Source organism: Caenorhabditis briggsae (assembly GCF_000004555.2).
Source record: "Caenorhabditis briggsae complete genome, chrIII, whole genome shotgun sequence".
In the NCBI taxonomy this organism is placed as follows: Eukaryota; Metazoa; Nematoda; class Chromadorea; order Rhabditida; family Rhabditidae; genus Caenorhabditis; species Caenorhabditis briggsae.
In genome coordinates, this window is record NC_013490.2 from 12,244,519 (window position 1) to 12,259,602 (window position 15,084).

Genomic DNA, 15,084 nt, shown 5'->3' on the forward strand with positions numbered 1-15,084 from the left:
GCAGCTCAAGGGTACAGCGCCTCTACCGGCTGAGCTACGGGGCGCGAAGGCGCCTGACAACCGATGGTGTACATAAGCGCAGCGCGATTTCGTCCCCCAAACTGTCCCCCGAAATTTTTGCTGTCTGGCCCCCTTTAAGTTTCACAGAACGTTAAAAATTGAAATGAGCCTAAATTTCAAAAACTCACAAAATTATTCAAAATTCAAATTTCCCCCCAAAAAGACCAATAAATCCATAAAGTCCTAGTTTCCACCACACCACTTCCGGTGTCTCCATCATCGAATTAGCCAAGGTGTGTTTCTTCTTTTTGTCGGCGTCTCTTTTTTCGCACCAACCAAAAAAGGGATAAATTTTGCTGCCGAAAATTAGGGGCGGTAGGGGATCAAAGGGTTTCTAAAAGAGAAAACTATGTGAAGATTTTGAATTTTCTGGAAATTTCGATTTTTCGAATTGATTGGGACGAATTGAGGGACCGGAATTCTTAAAATAGCATCAGGAGAGCTTAAGGAGTCTAAAAATTATGATTAAAATGAACTAAAAAGTATAAATAAGGATACAAACCCAAAAACCCTACACGGGAGTCGAACACGCGTCCACAGATTAAAACCACGCGCGCAGACCATTCGGCCATTGCAGCTCTTGTCACTGGTGTGCGCGATGATAGTAATGAAAGAGCGGCTTACAAGGAAAAGCGGGGAGGGGGAGGGAGCAGCAGAGGCGAAAATGGAAATTTTGAATTTGCATGAAAAATTGAAAAAGCTTAAATTTGAAAAATGCATCCGCATGTTTCAGAATCATATGAAATTTTGAGCGCTTCAAAATCCGAAAATCTCTGAAATTCTATGTTTTTGGAAAATTCAAAATTTTAGAATTTTTAGCATTTTTAAGAACATCCAGAATCTTTTACACTCTAAATGAAACAATAAAAAAGGACCTTTTTTTAAAATGCAATAAAATTATTTTAATTGAATTGGAAACTTCTAGAAACTTCAAAACCCCTCAAAACCAGCTAAATAGGCTCTAAATTGCTTGAAAATGACTCCTAGGAACTGCCGAACACTTCGGAGAAGGTGTCGAAATGAGAAGTGGTGTAGGTTATCTCGCTAGGATATCTCTTCGAACTTCCACTAACTACCGTATACCCCAAGAGTCGGCGAAACTTCAAAGGGACCAGGCCACGGGCGCCTCAATTGAGGTGACAAGTAAATGCCAATTAACACCTTCCCCCCCCCCCCTTTCTCCCCTAGTGACAGCCGTGTAAAATGCTGTGCAAAAAATTCTCGGAATTCCGCAATTTACAGATAAATTGTTTACAGATTTTTTAATTCAATAATTTGAAAATTCGACTTCCCGCGAATTCGAGTGATAACGGTCACTGACCCATACCGAGAAATGCTTGGCGCATGTCGAGTGAGTTGGCGCGTTTTGCGTTTTTAGCTCATTTTCCACCGATTTTTGCCAACTTTTCGCCCATTTTCTCACAAATTTTTCATTAAATTTCAATAAAAAGATGTCAGACAATCTGTCGGCGCGGTGGCATCGACTTCTCGACATGACGAATCGCGATGCGTCGGAAGATGTGGTGATCGCGAGATCGAGCTACGACGACTTCTCCCAGCCGACGCCGTGGCGCACTTTTGAGATTTCCGCCGGAAATCGGTCTTTGTATGTGTAAAAAAGATAAAAATTTCGATATTTGAGTGATTTTAAAAAATTTGTTTTTGAATTTTTTCCGAATTTTTCGAATTTTTTCAGCTTCGTAAACGCCGGCTGGCTCGCCGAGCTCTCACCATACTTCGCCGAGGAGCTCTTTGTCCGAAAACCAAACTCCAAGCGATACGTCATCGAGCAGGCCACCCCAGAAGAGGTTCTAGAGCTCCTCAGATGTATTACGTTCTGCCCAATGAGAAAGCCGCTTACAGGTGTGAAATGGGCATTGGAAGCTGGAAAAAATCGATTGAGTTAAAATTCTGAAAAACCTTAAAAATCGATTTTCAAGTCAATTTTATGCCTAAATTCCGAAAAATCGATTTCCAGCTGAAAATATCGATTTTTGGCCCAAATATTCTGTAAAAATTGATTTCGAGCTAAAAATATTGATTTTTGAGCTACTTTATGGTAAAAAATCGATTTTTTCAACGAAAAATCAGTCTGGAACGCTGCAATATCGATTTTGAGCAAATGTTCAGACTATGTAACAAAATATCGATTTTCTAGCTGGAAATATTGATTTTTGGCCCAAATTTTCTGGAAAAATCGCATTTCAAGCCCAAAAAACCCTCGTTTTAAGTCAAATTTTCTGAAAAATCCTAATTTTTCAGTGAAAAACGTGTCGCTGGTGCTCACATTCGCCAATCGCTTCGAGATGCGTCCGGTTCAGGCGCGCTGCGAGAACTTCATCGCGTTGAACGCGACGACTCTCAGTCGTGACAAGACCAAACTGTTTCAGGTACAATTTCGAGGGGCTTTGAAGGGTTCCACATGGAAAATTCGGTTAAAATCTCCTAATTTTGGTCTGGAACCGTTATTGACCGATTTTTCTCAAAATGTCTAGTCAAAAATGGCACTATCCTGAGAATTTGGGTTTTTGATGAAAAAACGATTGAAATTGGCCAATTTTGGCCTGGACACTCTGAAAATTCAGCAGTTTGAATTTCAGAGTTTTCAGCTCAAAACTACATTTCTTTTCTTGGAATTTTCTGGCTAAAAACCGGTCAAAAAATTGTTCTTTTTGAGCTAAAAATTCTGAATTTCGATCTAGTGAATTTACAGAGTTTTCAGTCTGAAATTGGTCAAAATTTAAGTATTTCAACTGTTTCAGCTCAAAAATCACATTTCTATGCCGATCTGAAAATGCTAATTTTACCCTGCAAAGCTTCGAAATTGCTAAATTTTTGGCATTCTTGAAATTATTTTTATGAGAAAATAGACGGGTTTTCTATGATTTTTCGTCTCAAAATCAAATAAATTTCTCCCAATTTCCGTTCAGATTGTCCCATATTTTCATAGTTTAAACCGTTTCAGGTGACATGTGCCATGTCTCAATGCGATCCGAACAGCTCGACAATGTCGGTGCTCGTCGACAAGTTGGCTGGAATAAAGGTAAGAAATCGATGAGGACATCTGGACTTGTGGAAATGACGACAGACAAACTGCTTGAAGATCTTGAAAATTTAATATTTTTGACTTAAAAATTCGGTGGAAATTGGTAAATTTCGGTCTGAAAACGTCTGAAATTCTCCAGACCCAAATTATCCAATCTCTTAATTTTCAGCTCAAAAATCCCAATTATAGAGCGATTTTCTCGAAATTTTTGTCTAAAAATTAGAATTTTGACGAGATCCTAGAGTTTTCCATCTTCGAAAATTGATGAAAATCAATCGAGTTCGGACTGAAAACGCTGAAAATCCGTTAGATTCAATCTCACGGATTTGAGCTTAAAATCACAGTTTAATCATCGATTTTCTCAATTTCCTGGCTAAAATTGAAAGAATTTTGTGGAAATCTGGGTTTCTGACCGAGATTCTAGCTGTTCCTATTGTCCAAAATTGGTAAAAATCGGCCTATTTTAATCTAAAAGCAGGGTTTTCGGCTCAACAATCTTTAGCTCTGGATCGATTTTTTTGAATTTTATGGGTTGAAAATTGAATTTTTCGACTCAGTCAGCTGACAAAATGTTCATCCCAAGACAGTAGTATGGATATCCCTATTTTGAGATTTTAGCTTGAAAAGTAGCGTTTTTCAGAGTAACAAGATTATTTTGAACACAATTGTTGACTTATTGAGGTCAAAATTTGAAAGTCATATCCCAAATTCTACTTTTTAAGCTTCCAAACTTTGTTTTTAGCGCAAAAAACTAGCAATTTTCAAGGGTAAAAAAGTGCCCAAAATTCAAAAAAGGCCTAGAAAGTCCGTTTTTTTGGCTTTCAAATTTTCTTTTTAACCCCCATAAAAATAGGCGAAAATTCCCTGTTTTGTTCCAGGAGGACGAACTGTCTCGTCTACACTTTGCTGAGATGCCAGGCGACGTCGTCGCAGAGGTCTACGCTCAAAAGTTGCAGAGAACGAAAGATAAGAAATCGGCGAGATACATGGCCGCTGGCGATGGAGAAGACTCGCCACCGGTTGGATGTTGCTTCACGTACGTCTTGAATTTTTGGGAAAAAAAAGGTTACTGAAAATTTGAAAAATGACCTGGAAAACCCTGAAAAATCTTGAAATTCGAAGGATCTTATGAATTATAAGTTTAAAAAAACAAAAAGCTGAAAAGTAGTGAAAATCATGGTTTCAGAATTTGGAAAAAATTTAAATCCTCACAAATCGGCACTTTTTGAGAAATCCAGCATTTTGAAACACGGATAGATTGGAAGAATTGGATTTTTGGGATGCTTATTTTTTTTTCTGAGAAAATTGACTTTTCCGAGTATTTTCTGAATTTTCGAAACGATTTCCTCTAATAAAACGGCATCTGTGGACCCTAGGCAAAGATTGAGATTATAAAATATTGTTCGAAATTTATTGTTTTTTGAAATCTGGAAAAAATCAGAAAACCATCGCATCAGAAAACCAAAAGTCTTTCCTAATTTTTGATGAATACAGTAATCTGAAAATTCATAAAATTTTGATTTTTATAGTTTTTTGACGATATTAGAGAAATTGCGTCAAAAATCGAAAAACTCAAATTTTCAAAAAAATGACGAAATGTCTGGCTAGAATCTGGAAAATCTGAATTTTGACGATTTTGAGAGAATGGACTGAAAATCACATTAAAAGGAATTTTTAAAAACTTTTTAAATTTAAAAAATTAACAAAATCTTAGAAGATTCTTAATTTTTGCCGAGAATTTTTCGATTTTGGCGGATATTCGAATTTTCAGAAAAATGTCAAAAAAGTTGAGTATTTTCAAGGAATTTCCAGAAAATGGACGGATTTTAATGCGATTTTTGGATTTTTTTTAGTTTGAAGTGTTCAGAAACATCAACGAATTTGATGAAGGTCCCAAAACGGAAACTACCGTAACCCAGAAATATTCGAATTTTCCCAAAATCCGTTTTGAAAAACCTCGAAAAAATCATTCGAAATTCACATTTTTTAAAAAATGCAAAATCTCGAAAATCGCTTATTGAAAATCGTCTAGATTCTAGACTCTAGAAAGATCTAGAACTTTCAGAATACTGTAGTTTTCGTTGCGGGACCTTTATTCTACTGTGCTATTCAAAAAAAAAATCAAAAATTCGGATAATAAAAATTTCTAGAATCTTCTAGAAGTTTTCAGAAATCGGCGACTTTCAGAGCGATTTTTAAAATTTTTATTTTTTTTTCAATTTTTTATTAAAATCTATTTTTCCAGTCAATGGGCCACTTCGATGTTGCGTCGTCGTCATCGCCGTACTCATCCAGATGACCAATCGATTCTTCCACCAGCCAATATTCAAGATTAGAAGAAGACAATCTACATCACATTCCACGTGGGAATCATCTGAAAATCGCCTGAAAATCGCCTGAAAATCATCTCTCATCGTTTTATTCCTCTCGTTTTTATTGTCTCCTCATTTTTTTCCCCAAAAAATCGATCAATCGATTTTTTTTGCTGATTTCTAATATAATAATCCCTTGTTGCTGCCTGATCATTGATTTTTTCAAAAATCAGATGAAAATTTTTTTTGCAGTTTTTTGCGGTTTTTTTGGAATTTTTTTGGCCTTGAGAATCTTCTTTTTTTTTTTGAAATTTCCTTTTTTTTTCTCTTATTAGGTCTGAATGGCTATAATTCTCAAATTTCCCTTTTTTTCTGTCTCCTGTCCCCGTCGTTTCCTCTTCCCCGGGTGGTCTATGTCTTATGAGGGTTACTGTAGTTTTGAGATTCTGAGATAAGGAATTTGAGGGTTACTGTAGAACAGGCGCCAACAAGTCCCTCTGGTGAAAAAAGAGGAAAAAAATTCTTTGAAATTTTTGGTTCCATGTGCTTGCTCCTTGGGATTCCGTGCACGATGAAATATGGGCGGCACAGAGAGACGAGAGAGCGTGGAAAATAATATTTCATTTTTTGACGTGGCATTTTGGAGAAGCAGTGGCAGAAGGAGGGGAAAGATCAACTGACAGGATTGACATGGAAATCGGTTGACAGCGATTTCGGGTTCAAATTTATGGACCAGAAAATTTTGGGAGATTTTGAGCGGGAATTTGAATTTTGTTGAAAGATTTGAATTTCAAAAAATGGAAATTGAAGGGTTAAAAAAGGGAAAAATGAGCTAAAAAATGGGAAAATTAGCGAAGAATTGAAAAAAAAGGAAATTTAAAAATATTACAAAAAAATCGAATTTTTTGATTTTTCCAAAAATTTTGCGGGAATTTGATTTTTGTAAACGCAAATAAATGATACAAAAATTCTGAAAAATAGAAAATAATTCGAAAATTCTTGAAAAAAACTTTTTTTGGAATTTTTCAAAAATTCGAATTTCCTCAAAATTCAAACCAAAATTTCTATAAAATTCGGATATTTTTGTAGATATGGAACATGTAAATTGAAGTTTTGAAACTTCAAAATTTTCAGAAAAGTTCAAAATTTCGAAAAAAAACTGTATGTCCTCTGGTTGGAGCACACCCAACACCCAGCCAACTTTGAGCTCAATTATTTTGATTCCTGTGAAAGATATCGAAAAATTGTCAACTGATAAAATATTACTGATATTATGAAAAACATTTTATCAGTTGACCATTTCTTGATATCTCGCAGGAGCTAAGATAATTCAGCTCAAAAAGGGGTAATAGGATTTTCAAAACACAATTTTTTTGAAAATTCTATTGCCCACTTTGAGCTCAATTATCTCGGTTCGTATAACAGATATCAAAAAGTTGTCAACTGATAAAATATTTATCATGATATCAGCAATATTTTATCAGTTGACAAAATTTCGATACCTGGTATAGGAGCCGAGACAATTGAGCTCAAAGTTGATGTTATGCTAAAAATCAAAAAAAAAAATTGTTGATAAAATTTCGAATTTTTCTTAAATTTCTCCTATGCGGTATATTCCTTTAAACCCGTTGATTCCAAAAAAACACAGTTCAAATTTTAAAAGGTACTGTATGTCCCTTTAAGATCCTAGAAACTAGACCCCAGAATCTCCTGTTATTCTAATTCCTATGGATTTAATTCAAAGATAACGAGAGAGAGAGAGAGAGAGAGAGAGAGAGAGAGAGAGAGAGAGAGAGAACCTCTCACTTAGAGAGTGTTCGCTCCCAAGAGACGCAGAGAAGAGAACCAGTGGCCGAAACAACAGCTACAGTAATCCCCTTGGCGCCACGCCCCCATAAAAATGGGCGCTAATGGAGTGGGTGCTTTGAGATGAATGAGATCGGACGGAGGAAAGAAAGACTAACATTATTGTTTCTGGCCCTCTCTCATTTTTTGTCTCCGATTTATTTTTATGGGACTTTTCCCCATTTTTTATCTTCCGATGACAATTTTTATTGGATTCGCGAGTAGTAGGGTTTTATTTGAATTGGGTAGGTTGGGTAACAGGTGGGGGCAATGAATGGGGTCCAAATGTTGAATTGAACTATTTTTTGAAGGATTCTACAAGATTCTAGAAGTCTTAAAAGGCTTTAGGAGGTTCTAGACGCTTCTAGAAGTCTCAGAACTTTTGATTCCAGAAGATCCCAAAGTTATTTAGAAACTTCTAGAAGGTTTTGAATGCTTTAAATATCTTCTAAACGTTTCTCAAATTAATTGAAAGTTTCTAGAAACTTCTGAGCTATTCTAGAAGATTCCAGACGATAGAGATTTCTAGAAGCTTCGAAATGTTTTTTAAAGATTCTAGAATTGTCGAGAAGCTTTTAGGTTTAGGTGCTTGTGCGAGTTTCTCTACACTTCTGATAGCTTCAGAATCTTCTAGAAGGGCTTCCAAAGTTTGTTGAGGGATTTAGATGCAATTAGAAGATTCTAGAAGCTTTTCAACTATTCTAGAAGCCTATAGAACGTTTTAGAGGTGTCTTGAATCTTTGAGAATCTCCATAACCGTCCAAAATGCTACTAGAAGGTTCTAGAAGCAGTCAAACTCTTTTAGACGCTTCTAGAAGACGTTGGAAGCCTCTAGGAGCGTCTGGACCATCCAAGCACGTTTAGAAAGTTCTAGAACTTCTTCACTTTGAATTCTGACGGTTTTGAAGGCATAACGCTTCATTCTGAAGTCCTGAATTTCGAAAGTTTCAGATTTTCATGAAATTTTAGAATTTTTAAAGGGTTTTCAAAGTTCCAGAGCTTCTTGAAAGTTAAAATTATTGCGAAACCAATTTGAAGAACTTTCTAGACACTTCTAAAAAAATCGTAGTTGATTGAAATCTTCTAGAAAGCTTCAAACGCTTCTGGACCTTTCTAAAACGAGCCAAAATGTTCTAGACGCTTTTCGACACCTTCTAAACCTTTCTAGACAATTCTGAAGCTATCCGAAGATTCTCAATAACTTCAGAAAGCGTTTAGAACCTTCTAGAAGACTCAAAAAGCTGTTAGACGCTCCTGAAACCTTCTAGAAAGTTTTAAACCTATTCCAGTTAGTTTGAGAGCCTCTTTAGAAGCCCCTAGAAATCTTCCATAAGCATCTAGAACCTATTAAAAGAGTTTTAAATCTTCTACAGGCGTCTAGCACGCAGGCCCCAAACGCTTTTAGAAGATTCTAGGAGCGTTCAAGACAATTCTGAATCATCCCGAAGGTTCTCAAAACCTTCTAGACAATTCTAGATCGTTCTGAACTACTCAGAATGTTTCAGACGCTTCTAGAAGCTTCAAAATAGAGATTCTGAACAATTCAGAATCCTTTGAGCCCAATCTAAAGGAGTTTCTCAACTAGAAACACATGTGTATTAGAATCCGAGGGGTCCGATAGAGGGGTGTCTTCCTTCTCTTCCTTTCGACTCGTAAATCTTTCCAATTTTTATGGCCATGTCAATGATTCTTTCGAGACACAAACACACATACAACAATCGGAGCAAGAAGACGAGCTCATTTGCATTTTCCTCTTCTTTTTCCTATCCTTCTTCCGATTGTAATATTGGTTGTTAACGAGTCTAATGGGGGCGAGGAGTTTGAAGGCATTTCCGGGGGTATCAACTTTGGCAGAGGCTATCTTGGTTCCTGTAAGAGAATAAAAAAGTTGTTAACTAGGAAAATATAGAGCGTAAAATTTTAAACATGTTAACAATTTAAATATTTTAGCTAGCTGTCCTAGTTTTTGAGTTATGCGCCTTTAACCCGTGCGCACCGGTGTGAGAACGGTGCAAGCGCCCCCTTTTTCTTTAAAGGCGCATAACTCAAAATCAAAATAAGCTATAAAAAAGTTGTCAACTAAGAAAATGTAGAACGTAAAATTTTGAACATTTTGATAATTTACTTTATAGCTAGCTGTTTTAGTTGTTGAGTTATGCGCCTTTAAAGTGTTCACTTCTCTTGAGGGGCGAGAATGGTGCCAGAGCGCATCCTTCCTTCTTTAAAGGCGCATATCTCCTAAACCAAAGTATCAAAAAGTTGTCAATTAATAAAATGTTTATCATAATATCAGTAAAATTTTATCAGTTAACCATTTTTTGATATATTTCCCAGGAAGCGAGATAAATCGGGCGAGCCAAAGTTAGCAGTGCGACGACCCGGGACTCTTTAGGCGCGGCCGTTTTGAACGACCCCCTTGATTTTATTTTTTCTTTCATTTCTGATTTACACAATTTTTATATTAAAATGTGTAAAATGTTACGCTCTACATTTTTTCAGTTTACCACTTTTTGATATCTCTTACAGGGACTGAGGTAACTTGCGTCCAACTGGACAGCATGTCTAAAATCACTCTTACCTTCTAATTACCCAATTATTCTCTCCCGTTAATTACCCCTCTATGCCCTTCACGAAAAGCGCGCCCACCTGTCATAACATTTATCTTATTTCGACTTCGTTTTTTGGCTCCAATTATCTCAAAAACCGCCCCAAAGAACTACAGTAATCCATCCCCCCACGGAAATTTCAAAATGTCCCCTGCTACTCGATGCATTGCGTCACACATTGAGTCCCCCGCCTTTTCTACCGTAATCCCCATGTCTAACACACTCTCATTTTTACACACTCTCTTTCTAACTAATTGATAATTTATGAGGTTTTAATGTTCTTCTTCTTCTTCTTCTTCTTCTTCTTCTTCTTCTTCTTCTTCTTCTTCTTCTTCTTCTTCTTCTTCTTCTTCTTCTTCTTCTTCTTCTTCTTCTTCGTCTTCACATTCTTCTTCTTCCAAAAATTCTTGTCCTCGCTGATGGAGAGATATATTTACTGATAAATATACTGGTGGGGTGTCTTTCTGTGTGTCTGTGCGTCCCAAAGAATCTAAGAAACTGGGTTTTCGAAGTTTGAGAAGCAAGCTACAACCATTTGAAGTTGGTGGCCTAGTTTTCGGAATTTTACAAAAGCTAAGCCACAAAATATCATTTTGAAAAGCTCATGTTTTGACTAACTCATCTCAATTTTCAGATTTCAAAAATATTGATTTTGAAGCGAGTTACAGCCGTCTGAAGCGGTGGCCTAATTTTTGATTTCTAGGCAACCAAACTTCAAATTGCTATAACTTGGATCAAAATAGATATTTTTGAAATATGAAAAGTGAATTTGAATGGTAAGGTCTTGCTCTATTGATTCATGTAACTCGTGGCCTAACTTTTTCAAATCTGAGATTTCTAGGCCACCAAACTTCAAACCGCTATAACTTGGCTTAAAATAAATATTTTCAAAATAGGAAAATTGAATTGAAATAGTAAAACCTTGCTTTATCGATTCATGAAACCAAGTCTCTTGAAATTGCAAAATTTGTTCAAAATTTGTTTCAAAGAATAACGATCTTGAAGTTTCAGAAAATCGGAATTAAACAATCTAGAAATTTTGAATCGGTCTGAAAATTTCCATGTTTTGTACCGATTCATAAAAACCAGTTTGGCAATATGAAAAAAAAATTTTTAAAGGAAAAATTTCTACAGTACACGCTCTCCCACAAAACATTTCCGAACTGCAAATTAATTTTTGATCTACAGAAAAAAGTTTGGCGCGATCACAACTGCATGTCTAAAACCATAATTTCAGAATTTTTTATCTGATTTTGTGGAGTTCCAAGATGATTCAAATGATTCTTAAAAAATTAATTAGTGGTTATAGATTCATGTATGGTCCTTTTCCGGAAGAAAAAATTTCAAAAATGGTCATTTTTGAAAGTTTTTTACAGAAAAAATCTATCTCCTCTTCCAGTTTTTGACATTTCTAGGAGTTCTATAGCTTAAAAAAACCGCAATTGTTTTCTCTATATTTTCTATGGATGAATTTTTAATTCGTCTGATAAAACTTTTTTATAATTCAAAAACCTCATGAAATGAAAATCGGATAAATTTGACTCTAAATTTGAAGCTACTTGAAAACTTTAAAAATCGAGATTTTGAAAAATTTTTTCCCAATACTTAAACCTCCCAAGCAGTACATTTGGAATGTACCCATGTCCTTTTGTCTTCTCTCTTCCTTCAAATTTATTGCTCATTTTCGTGTTGGTGCTAGTGGGTGGTCTCCCTCTCCCTCTCTCCCATCACAGTGATTTATAAACGCGAATTCCAATGCTTCCTTTGTTTCCACCTATGTCTAAGAATCGAAGAATCTAACAAAAAACCCGATGACTAGATTCTAAAAGAATTTGAAAAAGAAGAAAAGTTGGGGACCGAGAATTGAAAAAAAAAGTTGGTTCTGTAGCTCTGCTCAAGAGCTCAATGTGTTTTTGCTAAAATTTCAGAATGCTAAAACAATTTGTACCACCTCAATGACTCAACATCGAAAAAAAAAAATGGAGATTGCACATTTTTTCTTAACTTTCGCTTTAATGAATAGCTTCTTAAACTCAATGAATTTCTCTGAAAATACGAGAGCGTACTAAACAAAACTAGATCTTAATTTTTGTAGTTGGCAACTTTCTTTCTAAAGTTGACGCCTGAAGAGTTACGGTCTGTGGAAAAGCGCGCACCTTATTCTTGGAACAGAAACAACTTCAAATGGTTTATCTCCACTGCAGTTTTACAAAACAACTACCGAAATATACCTCTGATTTTGATCAATATGTTTATACAAAAATTTCAAAAATTTAAAAATGTCAAGGGCTTTTATAGGCTCTCAAGGAAGTTATAACTCAGGATGATTGTGAAACTTCAAATGAAAGGATCCCCAACTTTGAATCAATTTATCTCGATTCAAGGGGTATCAAATTATAAAAAATTGTTTGGTTGACAACTTTTTAACATCTGTTACCGAAGCCAAGATAAATTGGGGGAAAGTTGGTTACGGTTTTGCATTGTCTGCCTGTGTCAGAGATGAGCGGAAGAGATTTACGGAAATTTACGGAAGACGGTTTATTTTCAAAACGAAAAATGCTACCAAAAAGTTGTGAACGGACAAAATGTAGATCTCAATGAGAGTTATTTATTGGTATAAAATTATCTTATAATAGTGATGGGGAGTTGAGATATGGCGTTTCTTCCGTGTTCCGTCTTCCGTCTGGCACACGGAAGACGGAAGACGGAAGAAAGACTCTATTTAAATAATCCAACAAAATTTCGAAACAATTTTTATACCAATCGATAGCTCTTATTGAAATCTACGTTTTGTCTTTTGACAGCTTTTTGGTAGCATTTTTCATTTCGAAGATAAAACGTCTTCCGTAAATTTCCGTAAATCTCTTCCGCTCATCTCTGGCATGTGTATCCGTGTGACATGATGTTCCAATTTGTAGGACTCAATTTTTTGAAAAACCGAAAATCAGTTTTTTCTAGTGAATAAAAAATAATCATTTTCGAACAAACTAGTTGTTTATTCTTTATTTTTTCAAAAATTGAAATATAACAGTACAGAGCAGGCCTGTGCGGCAACAAATTGCCGATTGCCGAAATTGCCGAATTTTTGTTGCCGATTTGCCGTTGCCGAATCGCCGTTGCCGATTTCGGCAAAAAAATTTCGGCAATTTCGGCAACTCGAAACTTTTTTTTAAGACAGTGGAAAATTTTCGCAATTTTCCAAACATTTTCAGACAGGAAAATGATTTAGTGGTTCTAAAAAACTTATTTTTCGATGATTTTTCGTCCAGGCGAATTTTCGAGAAAAAGTGTCTCGATGAGCATTGTAAATATACTCGGTCTGATATTACAAATGGGGGTTTCAGAGTGTGATTTTTATGAACCACACATAACTCATCTGGAAATTATTGTAACAGTCTTAAATATTTGAGTAACGTCGTGAGTAACGTCATGAGTCGTATAACGAATTGAGTTCATAACTTGTAAACCCAAAACAAACATTTTCAGAATAATTGATGAAAGCAATTTATGAAAATGGAAATGGAAACTTTGAAAAATTGTCCTGAATTGAGAATGTTATGTGATTACTTCGTTATATGAATAATGCCAGTCCTCTACTGTCATTTTTAGCTAGTTTAGACCATTCTCAGGTAAGCATCGATTTTGCTAAAAAATAGGTAAAAGGTTCGTTGCCGAAAATTGCCGAAAAATTGCCGAAATTGCCGAATTTTGTTTTCGGCAATTGTCGAGCTGCCGAAAGTTGCCGAAATGCGTTCGGCAATTTGCCGAGTTGCCGAATTACCGAAAATTTTTTGTTGCCGCACAGGCCTGGTACAGAGTTCAAGGAAACCTAATTTCAAGAGGTTTCGAATTTCGAATGTTTTGAAAACCTGAAACCGAATCCCCAAATGAAAATACCCGAATTATTCAGACAATTCAAATCTGACAATCCAAAAATCGAAGATTCCGAATTTTCTGAATATTCTGAAGTATTTTTCAAAACTTCAAAAGACTCTCCACATTTCGAGATATTACCAAAATTAAAATTTTTCAATTATCAGAACTTTTGTGTCCCAAAATCTCAGAAGCTCAGGAGCATAGAATCCTAAAATCCTAGAATTTAAGAATTTCCGAAGTTTCAAATTTTCAAATTTCCCCTAACCGGCCTTTACCAGGAACCAACGAGATATTCAAGTGAAGAACAACGATAAATTGAAATCTAGGAAATTCAGAATCTCTAGCTTCCATATTTCGGAAATTTCAGTATTTTCAGAATCTTATTTTAGAATCTTAGAATCCTAGAATCTCAGAATCTCAGAATCTCAGAATCTCAGCGTCTCAAAACCTCAGGACCTCAGGATCCGGAAATCTCAGAACCTCAGAATCCTAGAATAACAGAATCTCGAAATTTCAAACTTTCAAATTCCCTCCTAACCGGTCCCCCCAAAAACCAACAACAATATCTTCCTTCCCAAATTTACCGCCAAACGGTCCTTCCATGTCCAAATGCTGGTAGTAAATGTATCATCTTTTTGCCTCTTTTCTCGGCTGCCGATTTTACAGCCATACGGGACCTTCTCTTCTTTCAAAACTATAAATCAGTTCGTGTTCCTGTCTCTTTCTCCCGCAAAAGGAAACAGAGAGCATCTCTCTCGATCTGTTCAATTCTTCCCCTTTGATCTTGCCGCCACCGAAAATTCTCGGCATGGTGATGCGCGCGGAGAGACGCAGAGAAAGGAGGAGGTGGAGAGGAGGGGTACTGTAGAAATTTGAAAATCTAGATTCTTTTTATTTGAAGTGCTTTTCTGGTTTGAACCTATTTTAAAGGGACAGCGCTTCTAAATAAAAAAAAACCAATACAAATTTTGGAAAATTTGAATTTTCATGAAAATTCATTTGGCTAGTTAATACCTTAAAACTTGTCGAAGTTCTTCGAACATTTTCATTTATACTAAAAAAATAGAGTTTTCTTTTCGTAGTTGACAGTTTTTTTGTAAAATTGACAGCTGAAGAGATATGCCACGTGGAAGAGCACGTCCCTCAACGGTCTTGCGTTTGGAAACGAGGCGCGCGCTCTTCCAGTTACCGTATCTCCTTAAGGCTTAATTTTACAAGAAATCTATCAACTACAAAAATAAAGCTCTAATTTTGTTTTATACAATTTCAAAAAGTTTCACAAAATTAAAAAATTTCGAAATCCTTTTGTAGGCGTTCAAATATATAACAGTTTTGAATC

General features: G+C 35.8%; 1 protein-coding gene across 1 annotated transcript; it reads left to right on the plus strand.

Annotated features, from left to right (window-relative positions):
* Window positions 1–1,511: 1,511 nt before the first annotated feature.
* Window positions 1,512–5,442, plus strand: Cbr-cyk-7 (the record flags this gene model as incomplete). The annotated part of the gene is made up of 6 exons (XM_045244517.1): window positions 1,512–1,666; window positions 1,703–1,923; window positions 2,323–2,450; window positions 3,026–3,103; window positions 3,985–4,142; window positions 5,277–5,442. 6 exons carry the CDS (start codon window positions 1,512–1,514, stop codon window positions 5,440–5,442), a joined length of 906 nt encoding a protein of 301 aa, XP_045091453.1.
* Between the last annotated feature and the right edge of the window lie 9,642 nt (window positions 5,443–15,084).